This window comes from Mytilus trossulus, chromosome 5 (genome assembly GCF_036588685.1).
Source record: "Mytilus trossulus isolate FHL-02 chromosome 5, PNRI_Mtr1.1.1.hap1, whole genome shotgun sequence".
NCBI classification, from domain to species: Eukaryota; Metazoa; Mollusca; class Bivalvia; order Mytilida; family Mytilidae; genus Mytilus; species Mytilus trossulus.
This window is the reverse complement of record NC_086377.1, coordinates 52,485,578-52,500,878: the sequence shown is the minus strand read 5'-3', so window position 1 is coordinate 52,500,878 and position 15,301 is coordinate 52,485,578. Positions and strand designations below refer to the sequence as shown.

The 15,301-nt window shown below is 40.5% G+C and overlaps 1 protein-coding gene across 1 annotated transcript; it reads left to right on the top strand.

The window, feature by feature from the left end:
- Window positions 1-934: 934 nt before the first annotated feature.
- Window positions 935-10,651, top strand: LOC134719714 (uncharacterized). The gene is made up of 2 exons (XM_063582679.1): window positions 935-1,173; window positions 9,162-10,651. Exon 2 carries the CDS (start codon window positions 9,163-9,165, stop codon window positions 10,483-10,485), a length of 1,323 nt encoding a protein of 440 aa, XP_063438749.1. The 5' UTR covers window positions 935-1,173; window position 9,162; the 3' UTR covers window positions 10,486-10,651.
- The last annotated feature ends 4,650 nt before the right edge of the window (window positions 10,652-15,301 follow it).

The window sequence follows — 15,301 nt, the reverse complement described above, 5'->3', positions numbered from 1 at the left end:
GTTCACAATAAATATAATAGGTAGGTTGTTACGATAGAGGCCATCTGGGACGATGGTCGGGGAAATTTGGACTGCCACCGGAAAAGGAGGGTATATTGGATAGGGACAGAAATTTAGCCTTGCAACAGGCCACCTACGGACCTCTAAAGGAGTTGTTACAAGGGTTCTTAACGTGCAAAGAATGTGGCTCTCTCTTTAAACGAGGTATCGGATTTAACTGACCGGACGTGACTGCGAACTTGATACATACCATACAGCCAAACGGACGCCCCACTTCGACAAGCGTTTTACTGCCGGTCGAGAGAAGACCAAGTGACCATGTGTCTATACCCCAGTCACACCCAAGGGTGACTGTCTTTTTAATATACTTATCTAAGGTAAAAATGACTCATATCTGGATTTATTCATACTATAAACGACAAGTTTATTTTCCATTACCGTTGAAAATTATTGGTTTGTAACTAAGCGCATTGATTAGCTCATTACAAATATTTCAAGGAAAAAAAATCAATTGTTAAAAGCTACTTCTCTTTCACATGCGCTGGATAATCTTCATACTGTTGATATTTTTTAAAAGAAATACCAGTTGATATGAGTCAATGCGTCAAAGATAACTACTAATAAACTTCAAGCTCTTCTAAAATTTTAGATCGTGGTAAATACCTGCGAGACAGCAAGTTAGAAATCATGAAGTGACAATTATTTTTTTAAGGGTCACACAGGTAATAAAAAATAAATTTGTTGTTTACAGTGTAAAAAAAAGTCGCAAGTGTATACTCTAATTTTACACAATTCAATGCAATGCAGTATTTAATCTAGAATGCTGGACAGAAAGTGACAGGATAAAAATTCACATTATTTTTTATTCTTATATTTACTTTGAATGAAAAACGCTTATTTCTACTCAAATACTTTTGGATTTTTCTTAAACTGGTGTAGTGTTATTGCCCTAGTAATCCCTTAGGGAGTTTCCCCAACCTATAACACTAGTACTGGTAAAGACCCGAGAGACCTTGCAACACTGGTAGAGTCTAGAGAGATCCCAAACGGAAGAGGAGACACCTACGTCATCTGGAGCCATGCTCAGCCTCTTTCTCGTATGCATCCGACCGAAGCGGTAGATAAAGAATAACCATAATTGGAACCCAGAATAAAGCCCTTATACAGATCAAGGTAGTTATATCTTCATATATATACTCCATACAAATCCCACTTTAGGGTATTACGTTGAGATCAGCAGTACAGGCCAAATAACACTTTACTGGTAGTTGCGGGTGGTTTTAAATTTTGGTCCTGCAGGGGCTTGATCGCCATTTTGGGCATCACTCCAAATTTTGAGTGCCTTCGGTCAACCTTGAGAAATTGGTATTTCGTCCTGAAGAGTCATACCAGGTCCCGTGTTTTACTTTCTGGGTGAAAGTGGGGGAAATTACATTGTAATTAGCTAGTTTTTGGGCCCGGAAAAACTTTTTAAAAGTTTGCTATAGTTTGATAGCAAGGTCACGCGAGGTTTGCTGCCGCGAGATTTGGGCGCCATCTTGGATTACGAATGTAAACAAACACGGTGTTTTATGCATATTGTATAACGGTGTACTATACATGTTTATATTGACTTTTTTATATTGAATAAAGATTTATTGTTGCTTTAATTACATTGAATATTTAGTATTGCTTTGTAATTGATATTGGAATAAAGTAAAATAAATTTAATAAAATAAATATAATAAAAGATCAAGTCATTATGGAAAGAGCAAGAGGCTACACTATCAAGATCAACACTTGTTCTGAAGTGGTACTGAAGTGTATGCCTGGCATAGGGGATGCCATAGCAAATAGAATTATGGATATCAGGAGCAAGGGAATCCATATTGATAGGGAGGTTTTAGAGCAAATTCCTTATCTGAGAGTAACTGAGGGTCTTCTGGGATTGATTGATTTTGAATCTAGTCCCACTAGGGAAAATGCTGGAGCAGAGCACCCCAGTATTGCATTTGGAGACCACGACAGGCAGTCGACGCCTATTTTTAGCCCATTATGTGTGGAGACACATGAAAATAGAGACGCGCCCTTGCGCAAAGTATGTTCTGACCAAGCCATGGGTATGTCAGAGGCATATGTAGATTCACCATATTTTCGACCAATTCCTGCTCAAAAACACGAGGAAAACAAACAAAGAATTGCAGAAATGTGTCATTTTGGTAACAAGGTCAGTGAATGGATTGAAGAACACCATGCTAGTAGGGACACCACACAGACAAATTCCTATAAGCCTAATCCATACCTGAAACAGATTGAACAGCCTGATTTTGGACAAAGAATCTCGCCTATTGCATTGCAATCAGTCCTTGAGTCAGAAATAGAGAAAGTGTCTGGGGAAATAGAAAGTTTACTTGGTGAGCTGGGACATCTCAGTGATGTTTCCGATAGGGAAAGTCTGACACCTTCACCTAGGACCAACATGGTTGTTCAACGTCAACAAGAACAACAGGATTTTGCAGGAAGCCTACAAAGAAAACAAGTCCTCAACCTGACTTCACAGAGCCAAGACATCAGGCAACATTTGACAATGGATTCTCAACAAAAACCAACTGTGGCTAATTTGCACCAATTAGATCAACAGGTCATCAACAGACCTCAAACGGTCAACAACAGTCATCGACAAGATATAACATCAGTCTCGAGTGATGATACGCCTAATGACCATGTTCTCCACTTCTCACCAAGAGTTCAACATGGCATGCCATACCATCAACAAGATCAACAGGAAGCCAGCCGTCTGCAACAAGCTTCACCAGCCCATTACAGATTGGTTAATAGTAACAGTCCTGTAATACAACCAAGCGGTATATACCCACCTGAGACACCATCAGTTGAATGTGTCAAACAGTTCCAGCCACCTATTCAACAGGACAACTACCACCGTCAACTACAATTCAAAGAATATGATACAGTGATACCCTCAACTAACAAATATCAAGTTGGTACTAATAACATACAAAGCGGTGTCAACAGGGTTCAACCACCAACGTTACAATCACAGTCTTATGAACCGAGTCCTCAACAGGTACTCAAACCTCAGATTGGTTCCATCAACCAACCGCAAGGAGTCAACCGGGTTCAACAGCCTATGTTGCCAGTTAAAAAAGGTGTGCAAATGCAACAACAGGTACAAAGCCTACACCAACGTCTAGCCCAGCTTCAACTTGGGGTCAACAGCTATGCACAACCAACACAACAACAAAATCCAGCTACTGCACTGGTTTCTTTACCTCAACAGCAGCTGCATCAACAACAACCCGCTTACCAACAATCAAGGTATCAACCACCAAATTTTGTACCAGGGACCCAACCACCTACAACGATTGGGCACCCAACTTCCATGTTTCAGCCTCCTAGGGTTGGACCACTACCACAAGAACCATCACAATACTTAAACCACCAGAATATGTCTAGTATATCGTACCCAGTCATGGGTCAGCCTACCTTTTCTGGGCCTCCAGACATAAGTAATTATCAACCACAGTCACACACAATACCTGTGCAACAGCAACAACCTCCATCATCAGGAGCACCACCACCACATAGCAACCAACCGTCATCAAGACGTAAGGAGTACGATAGTGATTATCATGAGAGACAACGTAGACGTGATCCAGGTCGTTATTATACAGCTGATTCGGACACGTCAGATGCTTCACCATACCGTCAGACCAGGAATAAGCGTAGGTCAGCACCTGCTTACATGAGTGATCATTCACACAGAGCCTTCTCACCTATGAGAAGTGCAAGAACCTCTCCAGCGTATAGTAGACATAGTTCTAAGAGAAGCCTTACTGCCAGAGAATCGCAATCAGAGTCTGAGACAGACAGTGGACATTCTAGGAGTCAGTCTAAGAAGAATAAAAAGATTGAGAAAAGACAATTTCTATCCTCGATTCCTAAAACACTCCGCTACAATGGGAAAGGCAACTGGAAAGCCTTTTACACAAAGTTCTCTGGCTACGCTAAGATTGCTGAGTGGACAGACGAACAAAAAAGAGAACAGCTCTGCTGGTGTTTGGATGATGCAGCCAGTGAGTATTATACCTTGATGCTGGATAACAACAAATCAGCTACTTTTACTAAAATTATATCTAATATGAATAAGAGATTTGGTCATCAAGAACTGCCAGAAACCTCCCAGGTTCAGTTCCAGACAAGTGCCCAGGGTGAAAAAGAAACCTTGGAGGAGTGGGCCGAAAGAGTGTTGTCTCTGGCCACTAGAGCCTATAGTAGATACAGTGAACAACTGATGAGTGAGCAGGCAATTATGAGATTTTGCCAGGGTTGCAATGATACCGTTGCTGGAACTGAAGCCTGTATCTCCAAACCAAAGTCTATGGATGCAGCATTGGACATGATAAGATGGTGCCAGCACACCAGAAAGGCAGTCAGTGCCATTCAAAAGCCTGGTAAACCAGTACATGAGTCTAGTTCAGAGAAACCAGGTAACTCACCAGTAGTTCTTGGTGTTGGCAGCTCCAAGTCCAGCATGGATACCCGTCTCTCTCGTATAGAGGAACATATTGAGAGAATAGTAACCAGTTTGGCTCAAGAAAAATCTGTCAGGCAGGGAACCAGTCCAAGTCCTAGGTCACCAAACCAAGACAACAGATCCAACAATTATTCGCCTCGACGCAACTATGGCCGAGGGCGTGGCAGGGGAAATAATTCAGGTGACAGACGCCAGAACCAGGGGGGGTATAGTAATGATTGCTATTATTGCCACAAACCTGGCCATTTCAAAAGAAACTGTCCAGAACTTAGACAGAATAACAACCGCCAACAATCAAAACAGTTGACGCCTAAAAAGAACACTAAGGAGGAAAGGAGGGTAGAGTTTGACGATGACAATTTTACACAGGATGACTCAGAGGAAAGCTCAACTAAAGGGGTTTCAGTAGGTACCCTTGGTACTGCACACTTGTTAAGATGTATAGTAAAAATACAAGATAAAGAAGTTAATGCTCTCATTGACACTGGGTCAGAGGTTACTATCGTAAAGGACAGCATTTTTGAAACTTTAGCTGAGAAACCTTACATAATCAGGGAATCTACCATGCATGGTGCAGGCAGAGACATGCTTATGACATGTAGAATAACAAATCCTGTAGAATTTTCAATACAACACTTAACATTTAATGAGAGACTGTATGTAGCGCCTATAGACTGCGACATGTTATTAGGAGCAGATTTTCTGATAAAACACAGCGCCATTTTGGATGTACCTGCGAAAAAGTTGACTTTAAAGAACACTGTAGTAGAATTGATACTTGGTGGGGAACCAAAACTGGTCCCAATTGTGAACAGGGTAACAGTACATGAAACTATAATAATACCACCAAATACAGCGATGCGTATTGATCTAAATACAGAGGATGTAGCCTCTGACTACCTGATAGAGCCTAAAAGCAATTCCACTCTACTCATACCTAGAACAGTCTGTGCAAAGGGCCAAAAACCAACACTATGTTTTTTAAACATAACAGATCATCCTGTAAAGCTTCCTAAAGGAAATGAAGTAGGATACACACAAGAAGTCAGTGTAATTCAATCCTTAGAGGATGAACCCTTACCAAGTGTTGGTACTTGCACAGAGAACAATAAAACTAAGAACAGTTCCAAGACAGGGATACCAAGTCATTTAAAGGATCTTTATGAAGATTCCGGTTCTAACTTGTCTAAATCTCAACAGACCCTGTTAAGACAATTGCTTATCAAGTACAGTGATGTTTTCGCCAAAGAAGATTTTGACCTAGGTAGCTTTGATACTATAGAGCACACCATTGACACAGGGGATGCCAAGCCAATCCAACATAGAATAAGGAGGACCCCTGCTTGCTTTGTTGATGAAGAGGAGGCGCATTTACAAAAAATGTTGGATGCGGGAGTGATTCAACCTTCTATGTCGGAATGGGCATCAGCACCAGTTTTAATCAGGAAGAAAGATGGAGGGGTACGCTGGTGTATAGACTATAGGAAATTAAACTCTGTAACTTCCCGTGATTTATTTCCTTTGCCTCTCATTGACGAGTGTCTAGACACATTGGCCGGAAATATCTGGTATTCCAAATTGGATGCAAATAGTGCATATTGGCAAATTAACATTAAGCCAGAGGACAGGAAGAAAACAGCCTTTGTAACCAAGTATGGTTTGTTTGAATGCGTTAAAATGGCCTTTGGACTTTGTAATGCACCAGGGACCTATGCCCGAGTGATGAATTTAGTCCTTAGGGGACTTACATGGAAAACAGTCCTAGCTTTTTTGGACGACATCTTGGTTTTAGGACCTTCCTTTGAAGAGCATCTAAAAAATCTAGAGGATGTATTTAAAAGATTCAGGGAGTACGGCCTGAAACTTAAACCCAGGAAATGCGCTTTATTTAAGACCTCTGTTGAATTTTTAGGGAGGAGTGTAAGCAACAAGGGACTTAAAATTGGACAGCAGCACTTACAACCAGTTAGTGGTTGGGCTGTGCCTACCTGCACTAAAGAAGTTGAAAGGTTCCTTGGCTTTGTAAACTACCACCGTTCTTTCATCAAAGACTATGCCAAGATTTCAGCACCCCTGTATGAAGTCACAGGGAAAAAGCCATTCTTTTGGACTCATCTGAGACAATTAGCTTTTAACACCTTAAAGCACAAACTACTTGTAGCTCCAGTTCTAGCATTGCCTAATACATCAGACAAGTTCATTTTGGACACAGATGCATCCCAAAATGCCATTGGAGCTGAGCTTATTCAGGTCCAAGAGGGAAGAGAAAGGACCATAGCATATGGTAGTTTTATAATGACACCTGAACAGAAGAGATACTGCACAACACGCAGAGAATTATTGGCCGTGATAAGGTTTACAAGGCAGTTCCGTCATTACTTGTTAGGAAAGGAGTTTACCGTGAGAACAGACCATAGCAGTCTCACATGGCTTATCAATTTTAAGGAACCGCAAGGACAGTTGGCCAGATGGCTAGAAGAGCTTAGCCAATATAATATGACCATTAAACACAGGCCAGGTCGCTTACATGCAGATGCAGACGCCTTGTCTAGACCATCAGACACATTACCTGAGTGTATACACTACAAACCTGATGTAAGCCTGAAACAGTTGCCTTGTAAAGGGTGTGCCTACTGTCAACGAGCACACAGAAACTGGGCCAGATTTTTAAACGAAGTAGATGAAGTAATACCATTGGCCAAGAACCGAAACAGACAGCCTCTTACAAATGTGTCCACAGCCATGGTGCACCTGTTTTCAACACCAGAACCTGAGACCTTGGCTCGACCCCAAGATCCAGACCATAATCAGGATGTATCTGCTTTACCTGAGGTAACATGCAACCAAGACCTCACCGTCTCAGCATCTACTCAGAAACAGCATGAAGTCAACAACACATTGTTTTCGACACATATTGAATTGATATGTACACCAACAACAGCACAGATAATTGCTAGTGATCAAAACTCTTGCCACGTAGCAGCTGTAACTCAGTCAGAGGGTATCAATTTCTCCGGTTTTAGCACTGATGAGATCAAGACTAGACAGTCAGAAGATCCTGATCTCATATTGCTTTTAAGTTGGTTAAAAGATAAAGAGGAACCAACCCAGAACATTTTGTTTTCAGCCTCACCAGCAGTTAAAAGTTACTGGATTAATAAGGAGAAATTCTTTTTAGACGACCATGGCATACTAAAGAGTCATCCCAAAAACGAAGGAGCAGATGTAAGATTAGTAATTCCATCCAGCCTGAAGGACACTGTAATGGAGCTTTGCCATGAGCTGCCTAGTGCCGGACACCAAGGTATAGTTAGGACACTGGCCAAGATTAAGACCAAATATCAGTGGTACCGAATGACCTGTGACATCAAGAATTTTGTTGCAACATGTGCCACCTGTAACAAATACAAGAAACCCAACAGGTACGGGAGATGTCCTATGACTAATTACCATGCTGGTTCACCTATGGAAAGGGTGCATTTGGACTTTATGGGACCACTTCCCAAAACAAAGAATGGTCATGAGAACATCTTAATGATAGTTGACCAATTTACCAAGTGGACAGAATGTATACCTTTGCCTTCTCAAACAGCAGAAGTTACAGCACGAGCTGCAATAAATGAGTTCTTCTCAAGATTTGGGTACCCTTTTGAAATCTTCTCTGACCAAGGACGTAATTTTGAAAGTTCCTTATTCAAGGCAGTTTGTAACCTGTTACAGATTCATAAGGCCAGGACTACCCCTTACAGACCCTCATCTAATGGTCAGGTAGAAAGACAAAATAGAAGCTTAATGGATGCTGTAAGATGTTTTGTTGACCAACAGCAAGAGACATGGGATGAGCACCTCGCTCAGTTAGCAGGGGCATTGAGGGCTAGTGTTAACAGAAGTACAGGGTACACCCCAAACAAACTAATGTTGGGTAGGGAGACAAATCAACCTGCAGATTTAATGTTTGGCAAGACAGACGAGCCTCAGTACACTGGAACTGAGGAGTACATAATCAGTCTTGAAAAAGCTCTCAAAAGCGCCCATGAGATATCTAGAAATACATTGAAAACCAGCCAGGCTAAAATGAAGAAAGATTATGATCTTCGGGTATTAGAACGGCAGTACGCGGCCGGTGACCTCGTGTACGTTTTAGACACAGCCAAGGTGAAGGGTAAAAGTAAAAAGTTAAGTTCTCCTTGGAAGGGGCCTGGTATGATAATAGATAAAATTACTCCTTTTGTGTATAAGGTAAAACTTCAAAGGGTGGTATTTAACACAAATCATGACAGGCTGAAGTTATGTAAAGATAGAATCATTCCTGCATGGCTGCAAACCTGCCATGAAGAGTTTACACAGGGTAAAGATGTCCTTGCCCCAAGGGTAAAAAGTAAGGCAAAGGAGTACTGTGTGTGCAGGGGCCCTGATACAGGTGAAACGATGGTTCAATGCGACCAATGTAAAGAGTGGTTTCATCTTACATGTGTAGGTTTATCAGTAGAGGAAGTAGACACAATAGACATATATGCTTGCCCAAACTGTAAACTAATAAATAGGCCACTTTCTGTCCCAGATAGGGGCGGAGAGCAAAATGTACAGTAAGTCAGCAAAGTTAACCTTTCCCTTTTTATCATTTCAGTATGGCAACCTATAATCAAGGGAAAGTGGATGGCAATAATAACAAGGCCACAGTACCTGAGAGACCCAGTGTGGGTAGAGGGATGACCGTGGAGAGAGGTGGTAAGACGTACTACCGAGATGTTGTGGTATCCTCTGTGGAAGACGAGCAGGTGAGTGAGGATGTTCCTCAAGACTCACAGGATGGAGGAAAAACACCTCTAGAGGCCAAGGTGGCTGATGTTCCTTCTCTGGAGGATGGATTGACCAAGCTGGTCGTAACTCTTAAAGTGCCTGAGGTGCCAACTGCCTCCAAAGAACCACTCCAGTCTGGAGCTGACAAACCTGCATTTTATATATGCCCGCGTAGTGGAACAGAGGAAAGGACATGGGTCGTCAGTGAGTCGGACCAATATTGTCCAGTAAAGGGGTGTCCTGTAGTAACACGTAACGTGCGTAGGCATGTGATTGCAGAACACCTATCTGTCATGTTTGAAAACAGACAAGATCCGTCCCTGATGAGACAGAGAAGGTTTCACCAGTATCGTGGCCAGATGGTCATGGTACTGGCCCAGTGGCTCACAAGGAAGGAGGATGCCACATATGAGGACCTTCTGACCTTCTTGAGACAGAACTCAAGAGTCCCTAGTGGATACCCCCAGACTGGGGAGGAGATGCCTGTTTTTCGAAGTATTTGCCGGGAGATGGGATGGCCTACTTCCGCCTGGTTTGCGATCCAACCAGCCCTGAAAATAACCAGCCCTGTGTGTGTGCTGCATTGGAGGGTCATGGCAACCTTGGTACACAGACTGCCTCCCTCACAGCAGGACATCCTTGCTACAGAGCATTATAGACCAGAGGATAATGGTCTGGACCTGGCACACCTATTTGCCTGGAACAGACAATTCCTAGGAAGAGAACCAGAAGTGGAGGTTGTACCTGCAGCCGAAAAGAAGGAACCAGAAGTGGAGGTTGTACCTGCAGCCGAAAAGAAGGAACCAGTAGTGGAGGTTGTGCCTGCAGCCGATTCTCAAAAGGAGGTGAATGCGTCAGGCCAGGAGGAAGTTGTCGCGGCTCCTAGTCCGCAGACAGAGGCAATGCCGGAGAGTGATAGGCATATCATTATTCTGCAAACTGGCATAGAAAAAAGAATGGTACCAATCTGTTCTTTAATGGATTTAAGGAACATTGCACAAGAGAGGTTCCCAGGCAGAGGGGAGGTCACCCTGAAGTTCCAGGGGATGATCCTTGATCCTCTCATTATGTTAAAGGACATTCTGCTGATGGACGCTAAGCCGACCATTGAGGTCATATTCTGTCACTCTGAAGAATCGACTCATCTGTGAGTGAACACTTCCTCTTTAATAGGATGATGCCCAGTTTGGGTTTGCTATTGAGACATAGCTCTGGGATGTGAGGTTTATGCAACATTTTTATATATATATATATATGGATTTTACAACAATATATGGAGGACCTTTATATTGTGATTACTTTACAGACAGAAGATTCTTGAAAGTAATATTGTGTGTATTAATATGAACTGTGTTACACAAGATTTAGAGGAACTATTATACTTGTGAATGGATTTATTTATATTCTGTGAATTGCATTTTTTATGCTGAACTGTGTGCCTCACATCCCGTGTACAGTGTATATACTCCAACCGACAAGATCTAGGAACTCCAACTTGACCACTGTACATAGTAGATTAGAAGTTTGTTAAATGGTGATGGTAGGATTGGACCCAAGGTCATCTTTTTGTGGTCAGGTGCTAGTATCCCAGTTATGGGAGGGATTGCCTTATTTCTGTCCTACCTTGTCGGGTTGATGTATTTTAAGGGGAATTATTTAGTTAGTCAAATTGGAAATTTAGGGCGGTGTAATGAATTTGTCTTGAGGACGATACTTTTGTGATTTGAACCAATTTTTGTAATATTTTTATTCTACGGATAAGAATAGGTGAAATTTGCATTGTAATTTTATTATCAGCTGTTTAATGTATCAGTGGAAGATAATGGATACATTTTTTTTTAATTTTTTGTCCCAGTTATGGGAGTGCTGATTATATTTTTTCATGTAAGGGTAATTTTATAGTTTAAAAATAATTTTTGTTTCCTTAAATATTAGGATTAAGGGTAGATATTCCTAGCAACCTTGTGTAATGGGTTAACATTGAGAGACGCTACCAGTCTAGCCCTGGGGAGTCTTTACAGTTGTCTTTTGTCGGAACTGTGGTTCCTCCTTTTTAAGATGGAGGGGGGTGTAGTGTTATTGCCCTAGTAATCCCTTAGGGAGTTTCCCCAACCTATAACACTAGTACTGGTAAAGACCCGAGAGACCTTGCAACACTGGTAGAGTCTAGAGAGATCCCAAACGGAAGAGGAGACACCTACGTCATCTGGAGCCATGCTCAGCCTCTTTCTCGTATGCATCCGACCGAAGCGGTAGATAAAGAATAACCATAATTGGAACCCAGAATAAAGCCCTTATACAGATCAAGGTAGTTATATCTTCATATATATACTCCATACAAATTCCACTTTAGGGTATTACGTTGAGATCAGCAGTACAGGCCAAATAACACTTTACTTGTATAAAAACAAAATTTATCAAAAATATATCAAAGTTGATCAAATAATTGTTAAATGAACACACTGTCAAAGTGGCTTGGCAGTTTAATGTCTTCGTGTTGCCAATAAAATTATATTAATCTTCTTTTTTTTAAGTTTAATGACATATTTCCTTAACTTTCATATAAATATATGTATTAAAGAGTAAAAACATCAAGATATCTCTTATATATCAAAACAATTGTCCACAAATAATTGTGCCTTTTGTCCTATCCAATCTGTGACTTTATGTTCTGTCCGTTTACCTATTTTTATTGTCAAGCAAGGACGCCCGACGACCTGAAGGCCAGTCGTTCCACCAGTTGATTTCATTTGCAGCCATGAAGGCTTTAGAAACACTAGACCGGTGTTTGGGGTCGTTGATCATCTGGAAACGATGATGATCCGCAATTTTGTTGTTGATGAATGGCAGAGCTTCATCTTCAGGATGGGCTTCGTAAAAAAAAACTGTCCTGCCATGATACCGTCAAATATGAGAATTGGAGTAGCTCCTCTCTTGCTGTTACCAGCTCATATATTTACTTTCAATGGATGCCTTTGCTTAGGTATTTACGGTTGGTAAGCTGTTATTTTTCGGTGAAATGTCACTTAGTTGTGCAACTGTGCGGAACACTGGTCCGTTAATATGATGTTTTGAAATTAAATCGTCTGCTGCAATGAGAGTCTTGCAGAAGTTGACCCCCTTCTCTTTTGTTAAAATACACCCAAGGATAACTGGGGTATAGAAATATGGTCACTTGGTCTTCTCCCGACCGGCAGTACAACGCTTGCCGAAGTGGGGCGTCCGTTTGGCTGTGTGGGATGTATCGAGTTCGCAGTCACGTCTGGTCAGAAGGGGGGCGCTAAATCCAATGCCTTGTGGAAAGAGAGTGCCACGCTCTTCGCACGTTAAGAACCCTTGAAACAAATCTTTTGAAGGGTCAATTGGTGACCTGTTGTAAGGCAAAATTTCTGTCCCTATCTAATATACCCTCATTTTCCAGTGGCAGTCCAAATTTCCCCGACCATTTCTTTTTCCATATCGGCCCTTATTAATCTCTTTATCATATACTTACTAAAATAAAGAATATTAACACCCTGCCATATCAGCCCATGTAGTGACGTCATTAGGCAATTATGTATTCATGAGATCGTGTTTGCTAATAAGATTTGTTTCCTTCCGGTCGTTACACATGTGCCAAAATAAATAAGTGCAACATTAGTATACCGCTGTTCAAACTCATAAATCAATGGACTAAAATCAAAATAGGGGTATCTTACTGAAACCGAGGGAAACGCATTAAATGTAAGAGGAGAACAACGACAAAACACTAAAATGTAACACACACAAACGGACCAAGCATTAGACAACATCAAAACCAAATACATGAATTTGGGATAGACAAGTACTGTGACACGTCTTATCACAATGTAAATTTACACTAAAAAATTAAGAGAAAACAAACGACGCAACGTTAAAATGTAACGCACACAGAAACGAACAATAATATAACAATGGCCATATTCGGTACAGGACATTTTTAAAAAAAAGAAAACAAATGGTGGGTTGAATCTGGTTTTGTGGCATGCCAAACCTTGCACTTTAATGGCAATGATAAATATAACATTGAAATTACAACATAATAATACAGGACTACAATATAGATAAATACCACGTATTAGACAAAGAAACACATGATTAATAGATGACAAAAGGCATATTAACAGCTGATGATAGGTAAAACAGGAACACCGATATTGATATGAAGACAGTTGCAACCCCCTAGTTAGTTTGGATTTTGTCAAGGAAATACGATTTAATGAACCAAATTAAACGTCAAAAGGGCGGCAGTGGGAAACAGACCAGCGGAAATTTCCCCCATGTATACCAATACCTGGTTTAAAGAACAAAAAAATACGGAGACTTAGGCAGAGTTCGGATGGGTTTTCCTCGAGCTTTCGATTCGGGTCCATGACATCATACTATTCTAAATCCACCATTTTCTACATTTGAAAATGCCTGTACCAAGTCAGGAATATGACAGTTCTTGTCCATTCGTTTTTGATGCGTTTTGTTTTTTGATTTTGCCATGTGATTATGGACTTTCCAAATTGATTTTCCTCTGAGTTCAGTATTTTTGTGATTTTACTTTTTATAAAGGGCGCGCTTTTCATTTGAACACATTTTTCGATCTCGAGTATCTCTCTAAAAATCGCTGACAATACACTTGTTTTATTTATTTCAGTGAATGATAGCATTGTTGATGAGACTGAGAAGAATATTGTTGTGTCACACAATACAAGTTCATTACAAATGCTAATGTCACAGAACGGAGAAAATAGTCCATAATATATGGATATGTTGAAAACATTATCCCACAATTTTAAGAAGGAGGTTTCGACACTAGGTCGCGAAGTGTTATATGAATTTTTCGAACGCATAACCACAGATCTGATATTGTGGCGGTGTTGAGCAAACAACATTAACTAAGCAGCTTTTATGTAATATATACGTGTTCTCGTTTCTCGTTTTGTTTATATAGATTAGACCGTTGGTTTTCCCGTTTGAATGGTTTTACACTAGTAATTTTGGGGCCCTTTATAGCTTGTTGTTCGGTGTGAGCCAAGGCTCCGTGTTGAAGGCCGTACTTTAACCTATAATGGTTTAATTTTTAAATTGTTATTTGGATGGAGAGTTGTCTCATTGGCACTCACACCACATCTTCCTATATCTATTTAGTTTTATTGTTCTATTTGGCAAAACCTTTTAGGCCAGGTGAGCTATTAAGAAAAAACTGTTATGAAACAGACACACATCTATCTATGATACTAGATACGAAATGAATACCGAATGTCGGCTTCTGATGAGGGTTTACCTGGGTATACTCCCGAAAGAACCCGAAACATTGCATATTAATATTAAGAATTTAGCAACAAAAGTACGTAGTGTCGGGTCAGAAATATTGATCCCATACCATGAATAAGTGGGCTTATGTTTAATATAAGTTTTTCTAATGTCCTGGAACAGTCTTTGTTTCGGCTTTGTATCTCTTTTTGTTGTTATTTGCCAAATTTTGTGTATTTCTTCTGTGGCACTATCTACATATATCTTTGATTTAGTTGTTATGAATTCCCTGTATGATCCTCTCATTTCTGTGTTGAATTGTTTGATTTTTTTGCTGAAATAAGTTTGCCTCGTCCGAACCAAATAATGGTGAAAAGGATGCATCCTTTAGTACTGCATATACTGGCAGTTCATCATCAAGAAATCTTTTAAGTCTCTAACTAGGTTTGATATGTGATGCCTCTTAGATAAAAAGTTATGATTTGTTTCCACATTGCTATCAAGAAGTGTTTTACCTTTATTGTCCATTGATATTGTTTGCCTTACATGATCACTATAATAATTTATTTATATTTATCTGGTAACCTAGATAGCATTTAGATACAAACCAGATTTTGGAAATTCTATACCTCTTTAGATACAGGACATCTTCACAAATAGGTTTAGCGATATCCAGAATAGCAACCTTGTCAGAGGTACCTAGCA